The 19,323-nt window shown below is 45.0% G+C and overlaps 1 protein-coding gene across 2 annotated transcripts; it reads left to right on the top strand.

Annotated features, from left to right (window-relative positions):
* The first annotated feature begins 5,668 nt into the window (after positions 1-5,668).
* Positions 5,669-13,855, top strand: LOC141057257 (putative membrane protein Bcell_0381). Of its 2 annotated transcripts, XM_073553787.1 has the most exons (3): positions 5,669-6,146; positions 7,184-7,375; positions 13,421-13,855. In XM_073553787.1, the coding sequence occupies exons 2-3, from the start codon at positions 7,214-7,216 to the stop codon at positions 13,682-13,684; spliced, it is 426 nt and encodes a 141-aa protein (XP_073409888.1). In that variant the 5' UTR covers positions 5,669-6,146; positions 7,184-7,213; the 3' UTR covers positions 13,685-13,855. The 2 variants fall into 2 exon arrangements, 1 of the variants encoding a protein (XP_073409888.1); XR_012222016.1 differs by lacking the exon at positions 5,669-6,146 and having other exon boundaries at positions 7,235-7,497.
* The last annotated feature ends 5,468 nt before the right edge of the window (positions 13,856-19,323 follow it).

Raw genomic sequence — 19,323 nt, forward strand, 5'->3', positions numbered from 1 at the left:
TCAACTTTGAACTTCCGATTCCGATGCCGACTTCCGATATTGAAAAAATATCGGAAGTCGGTATCGGAATTCCGATACAGCAAGTATCGGCCGATACCCGATACTTGCGGTATCGGAATGCTCAACACTAGTCATAATGTAAACTCAGAATTCATTCTGGGGAGTGAAAGTAGAAACGTACAAAAATAAATAAATAAATAAAGCAAACCATATAAAACACAGTCACTTTCATACAAAAAACTTGGAAGATTATTCTCTCACTTGTCATCTGTATACAATCTGTGTTTTACTCAGCAGCTAGTAATCATTTACAGTTTCCTATGGTACAGAATTGTAATGTATCTGTAAAAGCCACACATCACATTTTGTTTTGGGTTTTTTTTTTGTTTTTTTTTTTCTTGGGGGGGGGGGTTATTTTTTTTACACACCCATAGACTTGTATTGCAGAATCTCATCTGATTTACAGAAAATGTTACATTGCCAATCTGATACATACAGGACACGCTGTGCATTTCAGAAGATGCAGAGGTTTATTTATACAAGAGGTTAGCTGTACTGTACAGGAGCTCGCTGACCATTTAGGCTAAGTGCCCACGTTGCAGAAATGTTGCGGAGCATTTCCACAACTCCCTGCCGCTGGGAAAACACATGCGGAATTCGCATGCGTTTTCCCGCAAAACACAAGTGTTTTGCAAGCGTTTTTAGCTTGCTGAATATGCTTGCGCTTTTCCAAGCGATTTGAAGCATCGCTTGAAAAAGTGCTTGACAAGAGAGACCAACTTTTTACTATTGACGCTGCCTAATCCGCCGTTGGCCCCCTGAGTCGTCCCGCCCCCTCATTGGCGCTGCCGGCAACTTCCGTTCCCAGGGATGCATGACCTCTGATGACGTAGCAACACAAGAGACCGCTATGTCATCAGAGGTCATTTGCGCAATGCATGCCTGGAAACGGAAGATGCCGGCAGCGTGGCTGAGAGGCGGGAGGGCTCCGGAGGCCGTCAGAAGGTGAGTATAATCGCTATTTTTTATTTTAATTCTATTTTTTACAGGAATATAGTACCCAGGGCCTGGAGGGGAGTCTCCTCTCCTCCAGACCCTGGGTACCATCCGCACATGAAGCGCTCACTTTGCTCATGGTGGGCATTGCCACATGCGTAAAGTGAGCATTTCAATGCAATCCTATGGCGGCAGAATCGCAGCGATTCCACAGAAATAATGGACATGCTGCGAATTTTACCGCTGTGCGTTTCGGCAGCAGTAAAATCCGCAGAATTGACACAGCAACTGCGGAGGCCCATAGGATTGCATGGGAATGCTTTTTTTAGCGTTTATTAGGCAAGTTTCACACTAGCGTTTGGAGGCGCGGCGGACTCTCGCCGTGAAGCTCCACCTCCTGCCACACCTCCTCTGGTCAGCTCCGCCTATGGTCCCATGCTGCTGCCCTATCTTTAGCATTAGGTACGCAGGCTGTTTGCAGGTATGCTTTTGCCGCCGCATGCGTCCTCTTGACGGTGTGGTGACCTGCGCCAAACCTAACGTGTTGCATTTTGGTGCAATCGCCGCACCGTCAGCCGTCACCGCCCATAGGCGGAGCTGACCGGAGGAGGCGCGGCAGGGGGCGGAGCTTCACGGTGAGTGTCCGCTGCGCCTCCAAACGCTAATGTGAAACCAGCCTTATGCGTTTCCACTGCAGAAAAAACACGGTGGAAACGCATAAAAAACGCAATGTGGGCACACAGCCTAAGGGTGTGTGCACACGCTGCAGATTCTGTAGCGGATCCGCAGCAGTTTCTGCTGCGTTGTACAGTACCTTGATACCCTATGGAAAAAAAAACCTGCTGTGAGGAATTTTCCGCGCGGATTTGCTGCGGCTTCAAAACCGCAGAAAGAATTGACATGTCAATTGTTTCTGCGGATTCCGCTGTGGTTTGCCATCTCCTCCATTGTGGAGATGAAAAACCGCAGGCTAATCCGCAGATAAACTGCAGGTCTTTTGACCTGCGGATTTACCTGGTTTTGCAAAATCCACGCAGATCAATCCGCAGCATAATCCGCAGTGTGTGCACATACCCTAAGGCTAAGTGCACACGTACCGGAACTCTTGCGGAAATTACCGCGAGAATTCCAGTCCGCGGGAAAATCGCATTTTAAATTCCCGCGATTTTCCCGCGGAAAAACTAGCATTTTGCAAGCGTAATTAGCTTGCAAAATGCTAGCGTTCTCCAAGCGATCTGTAGCATCGCTTGGAGAACTGATTGACAGGTTGGTCACACTCGTCAAACACAGTGTTTGACGAGTGTGACCAACTTTTTACTACTGAGGCTGCTTATGCGGCATCAGTAGTAAAAGATAAAATGCAAAAAAAAATAAAAAATAGTGTTATTCTCACCCTCCGACGTCTCGCGCATCCGTTCCCAGTAGTCCTTTGCGAAAATGCCCACGATAACGTCAGTTCTCGCGGGAACGCGACGTCTCGCGGTAATTCGCGATGACGTCGCGCGAATTACCGCGAGACTTCGCGATCCCGCGAGATCGGACGCCATCGCGGGCATTTTCGCAAAGGACTACTGGGAACGGGAGCGTGGAGAGAGGCGGGAAGGCTGCGCGGGACGTCGGAGGGTAAGAATAACAATATTTTTTATTTTAAATTCTATTTTTTACAGGGATATGGTACCCAAAGCCCTGAGGACAGTCTCCTCTCCTCCGGGCCGTGGGTACCATCCGCAATTGTTCTGCTTACTTTCCGCATGGTGTGCACAGCCACATGCAGGAAGTAAGCGGAACAATGCATTCCTATGGGTGCGGGATCGCCGCTATTCCGCAAATTTATGAGCATGCTGCGTTTTTTACCGCGATGCGATTCCGCCGCGGTAAAAACCGCAGCATTAGCACAGCATTGCGGAATCCCATAGGAATGCATGGGATGCTTATTTTTCGCGTTTTCGCGGCAAAATCGCGCGGTTAAAACCGCCGCGGAAACGCAAAAAAAACGCCACGTGTGAACTCAGCCTAACTGTGCAGAATCCCAGCCTGAAACACTGCCACATAGACCTGTATGACACACAATGAACATGGGGGCAAATTAAGGATCTGTAATGCTCTCCAGGTCTTTAGAGCCAAAATCAGGCTGGAAGCCTTGACACCAAGGGTACTGATGATACATGTGCACACTGTGGGCAGGTCAGGAGATGACTGCAGAATTCTTTCATCATGAACCTGCAGAAAAAGGTATTTTACTTTACAAATCACATCACCCGACCCCAGAAAAGCCCCCAGAGCACATATCATCACCTGCGCCCAGAGCAGCCACCAGAGTGCAGATCATCATCACCTGCCCCCAGAGCAGACAGAAAGAGCAGATCATCACCTGCCCCCAGACCAGCTCCATGTGCACTGTGCAGTGCGCTTCCTGCTCGGTCACATATGAGCACTGCAGTCTGGGTCTCGTACAATGAGACGCCTGTACGGACTTGTAGTCCTCCAATAGCTGATAAGTCACGTGGTTACCTTATTACGCACATCCAGCTTGGTAACCGAGTCCTTAGTTACCAACTTTTGTTAACAGAAATTTGTCTTCAATTCAGGGTGCAGAGCTAAATATTGGCGGCCATTTTTCCGAAGACCAGACTGCATGTATTCCAATATCAGCAACCACGGCAAAATGGCGGACATAGTGAGGACACTAAATGTGTTAGTGATAAAAACTTCAGTGCAGCTGGAGCAGCGAGTCAGAGGACAGCTGATAGAAGTAGTCTGGGTGTAGAAATGTGGGATTTATACGATGACATAAGGTGACACGGTAGATGGTGAGTCTGCTGCCCACTGCTCAGTCCGAACCTGTTCACACTGGGTTTTCTGTGTGAAGTTTCTAGTAATTACTGCACATTTTACAATATAACTGCACGCACAGACTAGGAAGAGCTAGGTGCGTTGTCTGCGCCCCTCTGTAATGGCTCATTGAGGGGTTGGCCTCCAATGAACATATTTTTTTTACTTAAATGCATGTATTTGGATCAAAAAATGATGCACCCCATTCATCTAAGCTTTACACCAGTATTTTGTCATAAAAAGCTTTAAAAAGTTGCACTTTTTTTGCCACAACTGGTAGGTGGCCTACAGAGGTGCGACATTTGGAGTTCTCTCGCCATTGTCTCCCAGCTCATAACAAGTGACTGGAGCTAGGACGGCGGCGTGCATGGCATTCGCTACGCCACAGATCTTACTCCAGCAGGGACTGGAGTAGGATTTGTGGCGAGGAGCACACGGAGGTGTATGCCACTGGTCCAACCTCTTCATGAATCAGAAGCGTCTGACTCCGACCCAACTCATCATCAAGACCGGCGTGGACAACAACCCCCATAGTATAGGGGATAGCCTGCTGATCTCTAGGGGTTCAGTCGCTAGGACCTACAGCGATCCTGAGAAGGGGGATAATGAGGCTCTGCAGAGCCCGGTCTTGTATGGAGCCAAGGTGCGCAGGCTCAGCGTATTCTACATTTATCCTCTGTGGGACTGGCTGAAAAAAAAACGAGTACAGCAATAGACTTTCACTGGAAGCCTCATTGACAATGATCAGACGTCAGGCATGCGCACCTCCACTGCAATCAAGACCTGTCTGACAAGCTGCTGTCCCGTTCTCAGGATTGCTGGGGGTCCAAGTAGTCAGACCCTCAGCAGCCAGAAAGATGTTTTCAATTTTGGGGAAACCACTGTAAGGGAGGGACTATAATTAAAGGGGTTTCCCTCTTTGTGACTGCAGACTTCTCAGGCCACATTCAGTATTTGGTCAGTATTTTACCTCAGTATTTGTAAAACCAAGAGTGGAACAATCAGAGGAGAAGTAACAGAAACCCGTCACCACTTCTGGATTTATCACCCACTCCTGGTTTTGGCTTACAAATACTGAGGTAAAAAAGTCACCAAATACTGAACGTGGGAACGTGGCCTCAATCCTCACATCGAGCGCTGTCAATATTCTCTGGTGTTGGCGGAGAGATTGAGCAGTCACGTGACCACAGGTATGCAATTTGCATACATGCAGTCACGTGCGACTAGACTTGTATTGAGGGAGGCTGCGCACATCTAGTCAGAGTGTGGCCGGAAGTATGAAAATCACATAATTGTGGTCAAGTGACCGCCCACTCTTACTGCCGACACTGGAGAATCCCCCCAGCATGCAGTATGATGTGAGGATACAGAAGTCTTCAGTTACGCAGAACGACTGAAGACTTTCATTTTAAACCTAGACAGTCCCTTTAAGGTTTTGTCTACATGTCAATTTTTACTTCCATTGGGAGTGTGATGCAGTGACCCCTGTGACAGCTAGGGGGCGCTGTATGGCCTTCCCAGGACATGCATGCAGGCGTTTCCTTTATTGTGATGGGGAAATGATGAATGGCAGGGTTGTGAATGGCCGATATGTATCATAAGGGCGGGTGCCTTGTGGTGGAAGCTTGAATGTGTGTTGATCAGCAGATAATACTGCTGAGGGTTTGTTGCTGTGTATTGGGAAAGCTTCTAGGTGACTTGGTGAGATGGGTGGGACCAGTCACCTACAAACCCACCCAGGGGCATGTGTCTGAATGCCCAGGATAAAGCCTGTGTGTGTGGCTGTGTGAAATAGGACCTTTAGTGAGGTCATAACCATGTGATCCATACCTCACCGGTGGGTGTGGTTATGGACCATATAATGTGCCTGAGGTCTGGTCACATGGGGAGAGAGTCTGTACCTGAGTGGTTCAGGGTGCAAGGTCCTGGAGGGTCAGTGTTTGGAAATTCTGCTAGAAGGATCGGATCCCTGGAGCACGTGCTGCGACCTTGGACCTAGTGAGGCGTGAGTGTTGGACGGTCTCAGGAGGAGACGGACGTCCTGAATAGCACCCGCTGAGGCCTTGGACCTGGTGGCCGGTATGTTGGGAGACCTGGGGAGTAGGGTCAGATCCCTGAATAGCACCCGGTGAGGCCTGTGTGTTTGCAGAGTTAGTGACGGCACTGCATTGGGGGAGCTACTGTCCGTCTGTGGATCTGGACTGTCAGGTGGCCTGGTGAGCAAGATGTTATCTGGGACGGTGATCCCAGTTCGGCAGCTTCCCTGGGAAAGAGAGGACTGACAAAGAGTCGGCATCTGGAGCCGTAACTCCTGCGAGGTAACCCCGGACATGGGGATATAACTGTTGGTGCCTGTGATATTTTATGGACATTAATGAAGTGTACAGCGTGCGGTCACCCACGGTAACTGGACAAAGAGGTCCAGCGTGTTTAGTGACAGCATATTCAAGCCGTGTACTGTGTAATGTTATGGACTATGTGTAAGCCTGTGAAGTATGACATGGCTTACGGGGGGTTTATGATGGCACAATAAACTGCATTGGACTGTTTTAAGTGAAAGTGTTCTTGTGTGCCTCAATATCGCAGCCAAGTGAGAGTCCCCCAACACTAACAATAAGCGCTACCTTACAGGAGGCATATGTTGGGAGTATTTCTCCATGTATGCACCCAATAGAAGTTTTTTTAACGTATACCACCGTATAGGCATACACTATAGAACTATTGACTCCCATTGTAAACAGTGGATATCACACAATATACATGTTCTGCTTTTCTCTCTCTGTAGGAAAATGCATCACATTACATTTCTCCACTCTGATAAAAAAAAGGGTATGTGACCCATGCCAAGTCACGAGGACTACAGTTTGTCATTTGCACGTGGACGGCCTATATACACTTTCAGCTTTTGCCTGAGGAGATATGAACAGGGCCTAAAGCAAATTGGGTTCTTGGTTAAATGAGTATTCCCATCTCCAAGATCCTATCCCAATAAGTAGTAGGTGTAATAATTAATAATAATATTAGCTAATACCTCCAATTAGAAATGTAGTATAGTTCTTCTGATTATTTATGTCGCTTTCCCCATGTGCAGGGCATTGCAGTACCTTAGGTATCCATAATTTCAAACACTAATATAGTGACAGATAGCTATTAGGTATTGAACCATGGATAATAAAGCTACTGCAATGCCCTGCACATGGAGAAACCAACATAGCTAATCAGAAGAACTATACTATATTCTAATTGGAGGTATTTGCTAATTATATTATATATTACACCTACTACTTATTGAGATAGGATCTTGGAGATGGGAATACTCCTTTAACTGTAAATCTGTTAAAATTGTCATTTGCAGGATTGGAGCAGCGCATAAGAAGACGGAGACATGAATAACTGTGACCTGGAGAAACTCTCAGTATCTGGAGTAAAACTAGAACCTCCTTTCACACCCGACATAACGAGATACCAGGCGGTAGTGCCCAGTCAGGTAGCACGGATCAGTGTGGACGCCTGGACTAGCGACAGTGGAGCCACCTGGACATTGCTGGTGAGTCCGCTGGAAGGGGTTTATTCCTGTACCTCTGATATTTCTTGGCGGACTGTATCCTTAATCCAGGGGCTGTTTGGCTTTGTACAGACAGTGAATCCGATGAATGAGGAAATGTTACGGTATATATTTCACACAATAACAGGTGGAAAGATGTCTGAAATAGCGTTATAAGGCTGATAAGACATGTAGCTTCATAATATGGTTGTTATCTAAACCGGTAATCAAAGGACATGGACACCTTCAGGGTTTTTTTTTCCTTTGCGCTACAAATAATTTTTCCATTTGGTTCACATTCAAAATTTTGCACCGTCTTTGTTCAATAGCCTCTGTGCTGCACTGCTTATGGCTGGCTGCAGAGTGAGTTAACTAAGAACATTGTCAGCAGGGCCATGGCTGCCACCAGGAATTTCGGGGCCCCATACTGGCAACATTTTTGGGCCCCCTTGAGACTCCGCCTAGGTTCCACTCCAGTACCACCTCCTACCCTCAAACCTTCCACAGTCCCACCACCCACTCATAGAAAAACTCTACTTCTGCACCACATCCTCACCAATCACACAGTAACAGTCCCTATCTAACACCAGATCACATACATAGCCAGCAGCTTTTGTTTTGGCCAAAATATTTTTTTTAAGCCGCCACTACGACAAGGTAGACTCTTTTGGCCGGGCCCTACTCTACTCTAACCTATTAAACATTTCTTAAAATATCCAATGCTCTTTTTAGGTATATTTTTATTTATGTTTCTCTAAGTCACATTCATTTTTTACAATGGGACAAATAATGTCACACCACTGCCAGACTACATACGAATAATAGAGTATATGATGGGCCCCATATATTGCTCCATACATGATAATGAGTCCCATATAATCCTCCATACAGTATATGATGGGCCACATATATTGCTCCATACAGAATGGGCCCCATGTAATGGTCCTTACAGAATAGTCCCCATATAATTGGCCCCTTATATGATGGGCCCCATACATGATGCTCCAGTGTATAGTGGGCCCCATATATAATGCTCCAAACATAAAGAAATTAAATACTCACCTCTTGTCGCTGGTCGCTGCTCTGCGCTTGACTCCTCAGCGTTGCTGTCTTTCAGCTCTGTGCACTGTGACTGTTCAGGCAGAGGGCACACAGATGTGAGGTCATCGTGCCCTCTGACCTGCACGTCAGTCAGAAGACGCGGAAGACGCCACAGTGGTCCAGCGGGGAGAGGTAAGTATTACAAGTGCCAGGACCCTGAGCAAACGGGGGGCTCACTCACAGGCGCCGGCACTGGCACAGACTCCTGGCCCCCACAGTGCGCCGGTGTCCCTGATGGCAAGTGGTCCCCCTGCCTGCTCATGGCCCCAGTACTTGCCCTGGTGCTGACACCGGCCCTGAGTGTACTGGTAATACAGGGATCACTCGTGACTTTATACACAGGAGCTCTGTATATAGTGTCAGTGTACAGGTAATATAGGGATTACCAGTGACATTATACACAGTAGCTCTGTATATAGTATACAATGTATAGTGTCAGTGTACAGGTAATACATTGATAATCAGTGATATTATACACAGGAGCTCTGTATATAGTATACAATGTTTAGTGTCAGTGTACAGGTAACACACTGACTCACTGGTGACGTCTCTAGTTCAAGATCTTCATTCAGCGCACACCGCTATCACTTTTTCCAACCAGGACATTCCCAAATTTTTCCCCAACTTCTACACTATGCCAGATGAAGAAAAAAAGCGACAGTCGCCCTGCACAGTAATAGGAGCGCCCACCCACCAACTGAAAACAGCAGTAACAATATCCCATAATTAACCCCTACAGTAATAATGTCCTACATCCTGTTCCCATGTACTCCATCCTGGCCCCATGTCTCTCCATTCTGGCCCCGTTCCTGTCCACCCCTGCCTCCGTGTCTCCACCCTGCCTCAGTGTCTATCCACAGTGCCCCCATGGTGCCACTTTACAAAAAAAAAAAAAGTTTCACCTTACCTGGCCAAGGTCCAGCGGTGTCCTCTCCTTGAATCATCCGAGGTGCAAACGTCCTGGCGTATGGCATTGAAGACATATGCCAGCGATAAGCATGCTGACGTCAGCTGCCGGCCTGTTATTGCCTTCCCGCTTGGCAACATAGATTTTAACTGAACGTGTGTCCCGATCCAGGTCCCCTCTGTTCACCGGGCCCCATACACCTGTAAGTGCAGTAATGCCCTGATGGCAGCCCTGAGCAGGGCTGTTGAGTCAGTAAGCCAAACCAACTCTGACTCCTCAATTTCCCTAATTTCTGACTTCAACTCCACAGCACAAGTCACTACTGAGCATAAAATGCTGCACAGATTCATCTCCACTAAAAGTGGAGATCCTTAGATCAGGAACAGAACAGACATTTATAGGACATTACTTTCCAAAATTCTTATGAAAACATTTACAGCACATCCTCTGTTGTACTACTGTACCCAGTGTATTATATATTTTAACCCCTTTCCGACATCGGTCGTAATAGTCTTTCTACCTCCCTTTGATGTGGGCTCCGGCGGTGAGCCTACATCTTTCCCGGGACATGTCAGCTGTTTTGAACAGCTTACATGTGCCAGCGATAGCTGTGGGTGGAATCGCGATCCACCCGCGGCTAATAAGCAGTTAAATGCCGCTGTCAAACTCTGACAGCGGCATTTCACAAGCGCTTCCGACAATCACACTGGAAATACGCACAATGCAAATACATTTATATAATTTACACAATGTGATTTTCAGAATTTTATTTTTGATATTCTATCTCTCAGTGCTAAAATTAACCTACCCTTAAAATTATATACTGTTCATGTCTTTGTCAGGTGGCAAACTTACAAAATCAGCGCAATATTTCCCCCACTGTATCAGTATGCTTATTCTGATGGAAAGTTTGTATCTTTTAGATGCTACTTTATCTTCCCTCAACTGATTTAAGACCTTAAACCACATCAGAGAGCTAAACTTTCATGTGGTCGTAAATCAGCTAAGAGAAGCTCAGTAAAATAAAAAACAGACTAAAGTGTTACATATTTCCCATCAGAACAAGATCACTGATGGATTCTTAGTTCTTCTCATTGTGAAGCCTGTGATGTGCAGGGAAAGAAACCATTTTAAAGGCAAACACTGCAAACTTTTAATGAAACCCAATTGCAAAAATTGTATACTCCAAACAGTATACAAATTGAGTTTTTTCTCCTTCTGTCTTTGACTAAATAAACTAGGTTTTATGCAATGCTCATTATAGGGTCAGTACCCAAAAAAGAACTGCTCTAATAGTAAACTCTCTTTCAAACAAATATATTACCCAAAAATAAGAAGTAGAAGCATCTAAGTAAAATACAGTATACTACAGCTATACTGAAAATCCATATTAATTATTAAAAAAAAAAACTAAAAATGATAATATATATGGAGAAAGTAATAGCAAGTGCCACATCAAACCAGGAAGGACACTGTAACAGGATAAATGGATGGTAACAAAAAAAGGAAATGATAGCAACTAAATGTCAAGTTTGCACAACCTGAATAAAAAAACTGTACACCCCTCAGCGGGTATATACAAAGTATGAGGTGCAAATCAAACCATATATTACATAGCCTTTATGCGATTTAAAGTGCCAGCGCAATAAGGATCCTGTAAGAGATTATAAGGAGATGGCTGGTGGTCAAGTAACAGTTAAATTATCACCTACACAACAACCAGGTTGTATTCAGGAGCATTTGCTGAATATACATTGAGAGTTAAGGAGTTGTTTGGTCCTCTTTCTTTTATAGTGTCTATTTTGAATACACTTGTGTATAGATCTTATTGTTACATTGGTTTCCACCCATTCACTTTATACATAGACATTTAAAGAGGTGTTGAGTTCATATTTATTGCACTTGTGCTCAGACCTTAGTGCTTCATAGATTTTTACCTATTACTCTCTCTGTTTCTGGGTCGCCCTCCCAGGGCAGTGGGGGTACTCGGTACCTGGCCCGATGAGCTTCAATGGGAGATGTCACGGCAGCTGGGATCCGGCCCGTGGCCCTGGGCGCCCATTGTAAAAGGGAAATGTTCAGTGTGCTTATGATGAATGATTCATGATGCCACCTGTGGTGTTCGGCAATAGAGATGTAAGCCGACGCTGCAGACAGATCCTCTGGGACAGATGGTGTGGTGCAGCAGTGATGTTATAGCTCTCCACAGGCAGGGCTGTAGTCCCAGGGCAGTGTAGGTGAAGTGACACGTAGATGGTATAGTGTCAGGCGCAAGGGATGTAGCAGAGCTGGGCAGGTTGGCGCAGGAATAAGTGGAGGACACCAGGGCATGTAGTTCCAAAGCTTTACTCAGTCTGTTGTGCAAACAGGTGCCCGCTTCCGTGCTGTGTCCTCCGGGTTAGGGACTCAGTCAACCTCCAGGCCAGGTGGAATACTCCCTTCCAACACTCCGCCAACATATGTGCCTTTTCTGAATGTCTCCTCTTATAGCGCCTTTGAGTGAAGTACTCCTAGTACTGAGTTACACTGGAGTTCCTCCTGTCAGATGTTCCTATGAACTCTACTTGTACGGCAGACAGCTGTAGCCTGCTTCGGGGACTCCTTGCTATTAAGTCCCGGCTCACTGATATGTTGCTGTTGTGCCCCCAAGTCTTGTGTGGGAATAAAGTGGTCACTACTTCTATTCCTCCGGTGCCTGCTGCAGGATCATTAGTATACGTACAACCTCAGTGACCGGGCCCCGGCCTTGTGCTTAGAACTTGAAAAGGGTTCTCCTCTAACCCTTGTCCTTGTTCTCTTATTCTCCTCACGTTCCGTGCTACTCCTTCTTCCCAATGGAGAATCAAGCTTCCTTCCTCTGTCTCTTCCCTGTGCCAGCAGACCCAGATCACAATGGCCTGCTGCAGCACTTCCTTTTTCCATCCCTCTCCTGGGGATCTTCTCTGTCTCACACTCTGTCCTTCTACATCTTCACTCACTCACTGAATGAAAGACTGACTGACTGACTCAACTCTTCCCGCTCTTTTGGTGCAAACTAAACTCCACCCACCTCCCAGCACGTTTCGTGTTCCAAGCAGGGAGCCACCAAGGGGTGCTTTGCTATACTCCAAGCAGGGAGCCGCCGAAGGTGCTTTGCTACACTACTTTGTGGTGTGGGGTGCAGGAGTTGGAGTGTGGTCAGGTGTTTCCACCTTACCTGGATGGTGGGGCACCACACCTCAGGAGGAGGTGCAGTACCTCTGTGGTGACTGAGCCTCAAGGGCGCCACATCTCCGCTTTAGTTTAACTTGTTACTTGACCACCATCCATCTCCTTATAATCTCTTACAGGATCCTTATTGCGCTGGCACTTTAAATCGCATAAAGGCTATGTAATATAAGGTTTTATTTGCACCTCATACTTTGTATATACCCACGGAGGGGTGTACAGTTTTTATTCAGGGTGTGCAAACTTGACATTTAGTTGATATCATCTGTCTTTTTTTTTTTTTTTTTTTTTTTTGTTACCATCCATTTATCCTGTTACAGTGTACTCCCTGGTTTGATGTGGCACTTGTTATTACTTTTTTCCTATATATTATCCTTTTTATGTTTTTTTTTTTAATGTTTTTTTAATTATTAATATGGATTTTCAATGAAATTTTGGCATATTTTACTCAGACGCTTCTACTTCTTCTTTTTGGGTATTATCGTTATAGGGTCAGATGTGACTTATAGGGGAACTACCACCAATAGGTGATGTGCTTTTTAGAGGAAATGGATGGATTGGGTGGGTGGGAAAGTACCGTGTATATGCCTTGTATAATTGTCATTTCCTATTTGGTCATTTCAATCTGGACCCAACCTTATTGGGTCAAATTATTTGGCAATAAGGTAAATAAGTTGGCACGCCCAAAGCCAGTGCAGACCATGTGTATTCAGTAGCCACCATGATGCTAGACTTTATTGTATGTGGTATGGCTCCACATCTACAGCTCATAAACATGGTGCGTCTGTTTGTAATTCACTTTTTCGTTATCTGCTTTGTCTGTTCGCTTTCAGGGCGGCAGTGGTTCGAGACTCGTGACTTTGAAAGACGGTCTTAATCCTGTGGTGGTAGATGTGACGGCCGAAGATGGAACCACCAAGAAATATGTTTTAGAAATCACTAAATTATCTGCAAGCCATGTTTCACTTGAAGGAATCAGTCTGTCCGAGGGTCTGGATCTGGCCCCGTCTTTTGCTCCAGATGTCTTTGAGTATTCATGTACTTATGCTTACTATCTTAGACCTGTCGCTGTGAATTATCACTGTCTAATGCATTAGAACCTGGCAATGCTGCACATCACCAGTGTATTGCAAAATGAAGTCTTTTATTAGTTATTTAGGCTTTTCCATTTCAAAATTTTAATCCCACTTGATTTCTTGCAGTAACTACATACAGTGCCTTGAAAAAGTATTCATACCTCTGTGACCTTTTCCACATTTTTTTTTTTTTTTTTCATGTTACACCCACAACTGTAAATGTATTTTTTGTGCTATACCAACACTAAGTAGCTAGCATTTGTGAAGTTTAAAGGAATTGAGACATGGTTTTCTCAATATTTTAAAAATATAGATCTGAAACTTGTAACGTGCACTTGTTTTCAGCCGCCCCGAATCAATATTTAGTAGGACCACTTTTCGCTGCAATTACTGCTCTAAATCTTTTGGGGAATGTCACTACCAGCTATGCACATCTAGAGGCTGACATTTTTGCCCATTTTTCTCTGCAAACTATCTCTAGCTGAGTGAGATTGGATGGAGGAGTCTGTGAACAGCAATTTTCAAGTCTTACCACAGATTCTCAATGAGATTTAGGTCTGGACAGTGACTGGGTCATTCACACACATGAATATGCTTTGCTCTAAACCATTCCATTGTCGCTCTGGCAATATCTTATTGTCGTTGCCCCATTGAAAGGTGAACCTACGCCCCATTCTAACGTGTCTTGTAGCCTTTAACAGGTTTTCCTCCATGATTGCCCTGTATTTAGCTCCATCGATCTTCCTATCAACTCTGAGCAGCTCGCCTGTCCCTGCTGAAGAAAAACAGCCCCACCATGCTGCCACCATCATGTTTGACAGTGAGGTTAGTGTTTTCATGGTGATATGCAGTGTTAATTTTCTACCACACATTGCATTTTGCATTTAGCCCAAAAAGTTCTACTTTGGTCTCATCTGACCAGAGCACATTCTTCTACATGCTTATGTCCCCTACATGTTTTTTTTTTTTGCAAACTGCAAATGGGACTTCTTACAGCTTGCTTCCAAAAATGGCTTTCTTCTTGCCACTCTTCCATAAAGGCCATATTGGTGGAGTATACGACTAAGGCCGGGGTCACACTTGCGAGGAACTTGCACGAGTCTCGCATCTCAATACCTGGCACTGCCACCGGCACTCGGGACCAGAGTGTCACGATCCATTGTTGGATTTGTGGCAGATCTTGTTTCTTTAACTTAAAACTTTTTTCCTTTCAGACCATTGGGGGTTAATGTCAGTTTTTCCCCGCTGGCCTGCTGGTGTATTGCATTGCTGTTGGGTCAGCTAAGGTGGGTGGTGACCACTCCCTCCATCCTTCAAGAGGTGTCTTTATTCTGCTGTGCGGTTCTTTGCAGCAGAGAAAGCTAAGTGTTGCATTTTTTGTTATGTTGTCCCTTTTGGTGTCAGTCTTTCCATCCCTTCTTGTTGTATTAGAGCAGTGGTGACATTAGTGCTCTCAACTGCCGGCTCCCTACTTAGGGATAAGAGTAGGGCAAGTGAGGGATTAGGTATGCTGCTCGGCGACAGAGTGAAAGAACCCGTATAGGGACGATAAGGAGACCAGGTCACATCCTCAGGTGAGTGCAGGATGTGTCCATTCCCCCTTTCCCTATCAACAGGGCCCACCGTTATTGTTTCCCTGGTGTTCCCTTGTTTGGTGACTGACCAACCGTTGGGTCGTATCACACTGGGTCAGTCAGTCCGTGACACGGAGTGTGCGGCTGCATGTATTTCTATGCATCTGAGCGCTTCAGTCCCAGTGCCAGCGGCAGTGTCGGGTATTAACATGCGAGACTCGTGCGAGTTTCTTGCAAGTGTGACCCCGTCCTAATAGTTGTTCTGTGGTTAGATTCTTCTACCTGAGCTGTGGATCTCTGCAGGTCCTCCAGAGTGACCATGGGCTTCTCGGCTGCTTCTCTAAGGCCGGAGTCACACTGGCGAGGAATACGGGAGAGTGAGAGGCGCAAAAAGCACGCATTAGACACGGACAAATGATTTTCTATGGGGTCACTTGCACCAGGCGTATATTTCTCCTCAGTATCCTACGCTCCGTGCCACTCGCAGCATGCTGCGATTGTCAGCGTACTACGGCCGTAATACGCCAATGCAAGTCTATGGGTGCGCAAAAAATACGGATTACACACGGACCACACGTGTGACTTGCGAGAAATACGCACCAGGTGTCTTTAGAAACCCTGTCATAGGGCTCCATTATATGTCCATTTTGCAAGCCTGCGAGAAAATCTCGCCATACGGATTGCATACGGATGCTGACATGCGCAAAATACGCGACCACACCTTGATTACGGATTTCATACGGAGCACTATTTAGGGGTCTGTCATCCGTATTACGCATGTAAAATACGGAGCGTATTTTGCGCAGCCTAATTTGTGCTCTCCTTCCTTGGGATGTCTGTTTAAATGGACAGACATGTAGGTCTTCAGTTGTGCCATACTCCTTCCATTTTTGGATAATGTATTGATCAGTGCTTGAGCTATTTTTTTTATAACCTAACCCTGCTTTACTCTTCCCCACAACTTTCTCCCTGATCTGTCCGGTGTGTTCCTAATGTTTTCATCAAACCTCTGAGGCCTACATACTGTAGAATAGCTGTAGTTACACTGAGAATAAATTACGCACAGGTGGACTCAGTTTACTAATTATGTGACTTCTGGAGGCAAGTGATCACTCAGGATTTTATTTAGGGGTATCAGACTACAGGGGGCTGAATACAAATGCACATCACAATTTTCAGATTTATATTTCCTTTACACTTCACAAATACTTGATACTTTGTGCTGATATATCACATGAAATCCCAATAAAATGTATTTGAGTTTGTGGGTGTAACGTGAAAAATGTAGAAACATGCAAGGGGAATGAATACTTTTTCAATGCACTGTATTACTGGTATACTCAACGGAAATGTAACTTGTCATCACTAATTTCCCTGTGTAACTAATGCCATGATGTGATATTGTGGACTATTACTTTTTTATTTTTCTTTTACCCCTTGCCGACATCGTAGTTGAGCCTTCATTATGCACAGCAGGTGTCGGCTGTGTTATACAGTCGGCACCTGATTTTAAGCTTAAGTGCACACGTCGTCTCTGGAGCTGGCTGTGCTTTCCATCCAGCGTCGTTTTTTACTTCATTCTGGATGTCATGTGTGGCAGCCTTTTTTTACCTTCATATACAACAAGTGAAAGCCGCCTGAAGAATGGACCGGTCACTTTTAGCAGCTTTGCGTCTTTCAAAGCCCGAAGCAGTTAAAAGATGTTACAAAAGACAGAACATGTGCACAGTAAGTCATTTAGACATTGCTCTGCATACGATCATTCTTTTAGGCATTTTTTTTTTAAAGAATATTTTATTAATATTTTTCAGATTGCAAAAACACATAATGTATATAAAAACGGTCTCTGCTGCAGGATTGGGGCGATGCGGACCCTGAGATGGGAGGAGAGGTTGTCACGGTCGTGCGTGGCTTCGGCCCTGGGCTTCAACAAGATGTCGGCAGTAAGGCAAGGAGCGGAGTCCCTGCTCTGCCCACTGATTTCCTGGGGGTGGGCTTCAGGAAAATGGCCGCCGGCGGCTCGGCTTGTCACTGATTTCTTACAGCAACTATCAGAGCTTGCTTGATCGCTGTTTAACCACTTAAATGCCAAAGCCACTCTCTGCTGTTAAATTATATAAGGAAGTCTCTGATGATAGAATCCCTTTAATTCCTATAGTCAGTATTTGTGTGCAGGTAAGGGGCAGGACTATTTTTCCGATACGAGAAACCTGAAATTTAGGAATCTGATTGATGTACAGTTTTTTTGTATTACAGTTTAAGATTCACTATAATTTCTATTTTATTCATTTATAGCTTTGTTTGCGTTAAGCTAAAAAAAAGTGAGCGGTCTTAAGCGTTTTGGATATGATTTTTGTGAAATTACCCCAAAGTAGGAAATTTGATAAATAACAAATGAACTGGTAATTCCCCAGCACTTTAAGGCTCATTCACACGTCAGTATTTTGCATCAGTGTTTGTATGCCAAAGCCATGAATGGAACTTACCGAGAAAAAAATATAATTGAAAGAGTGACTCCTGTTCTTTATTTTTGGAGACATTCCTGGTTTTGGCATACAAATACTGATCAAAAATACTGATGTGTAGTGTTGAGCATTCCGATACTGCAAATATCGGGTATCGGCCGATATTCGCTGTATCGGAATTCCGATACCGAGTACCGATATTTTTTCAATATCGGATACCGAAATCGGAAGTTCCCATAATGCAATGAGCCACTGTTGTGGCTGTGATTGGCTGCTGAAATGATGTCATCATGATGCGCGGTCTGTGCCGACTGCGGGGGGCCTGTACGGGCCTGCCGGGGGCCTGTGCCGGCTGCCGGGGGTCTGTACGGGCCTGCCGGGGGCCTATGTCGGCTGCCGGGGGTCTGTGCGGGCCTGCCGGGGGTCGTGTGTGTGTGTGTGTGTGTGTGTGTGTGTGTGTGTGTGTGTGTGTGTGTGTGTGTGTGTGTGTGTGTGTGTGCAGGCATCGTGCGATGGGACTACAAGTTCCATCGAGCTATGCCTGCTACACTGACAGTGATTGACACATTAGCCAATGATGGGACAGTAGTAGTCCCATCATCCGGCTAATGTGTTGAATGTAAAAAAAAAAAACAAAACAAAATACATATATACAACATTCATACTACATACATACTACATATATACTACATACATACAACATGCTACAGACATACTACATACAATACATTCATACAATACATACTACATATATACTACATTCATACAACATACATACATAGTACATACTACATACATACAACATGCTACAGACATTCAACATACATTCAACATACAATACATATATACTATATTCATACAACATACATACATAGTACATACATACTACATACATATAACATGCTACAGACATACATACTACATACAATACATTCATGCAATACATACATACTACATATATTCTACATTCATACAACATACATAGTACTACATACAACATGCTACAGACATACAACATACATACTACATACAATACATTCCTACATTCATACAATACATACATATAGACATACAGTACATATAACATAGAGTACATACTCACCATCACTTGTCACTTTGATCCCCGAAGCCAGTGTCATCTATGAAAAAAATTAGAAAAAAACAAACAAGCAATATACTCCCTGATCCGCAGAAATCCACAAGTGTCCCACAACGATCTGCTGCACTGCATCATTGAGAGGTTACTATCGTTCACTGGTCTCACTTTATGGCAAAAGCTGCATGGGAACTTTCTCACACAGCAATGCCAAAAGTGAGACTAGGGACTATTTTTTTTTTACAGTGGCGGAGGAATACAGTGCGGAAGGATACCTACCTCCCATCATTGGATTCCTGGAGCCCCTATAGAGCGGTCGCATCAGCTGATGCTGCTGTTCTCCATGGGAGATCGGCGTGGGACACTCGTGGATTTCTGCGGATCAGGCAGTATATCGGTTGTTTGTTATTTTCATATTTTTTTACAGATGACACTGGCTTCGGGGATCAGAGTGACAAGTGATGGTGAGTATGTACTCTTATGTACTGTATGTATTATATGTAGTATGTATGTTGTATGTCTGTA

Source organism: Dendrobates tinctorius, unplaced genomic scaffold, assembly GCF_039654945.1.
Source record: "Dendrobates tinctorius isolate UK_male_01 unplaced genomic scaffold, ASM3965494v1 ptg000203l, whole genome shotgun sequence".
In the NCBI taxonomy this organism is placed as follows: Eukaryota; Metazoa; Chordata; class Amphibia; order Anura; family Dendrobatidae; genus Dendrobates; species Dendrobates tinctorius.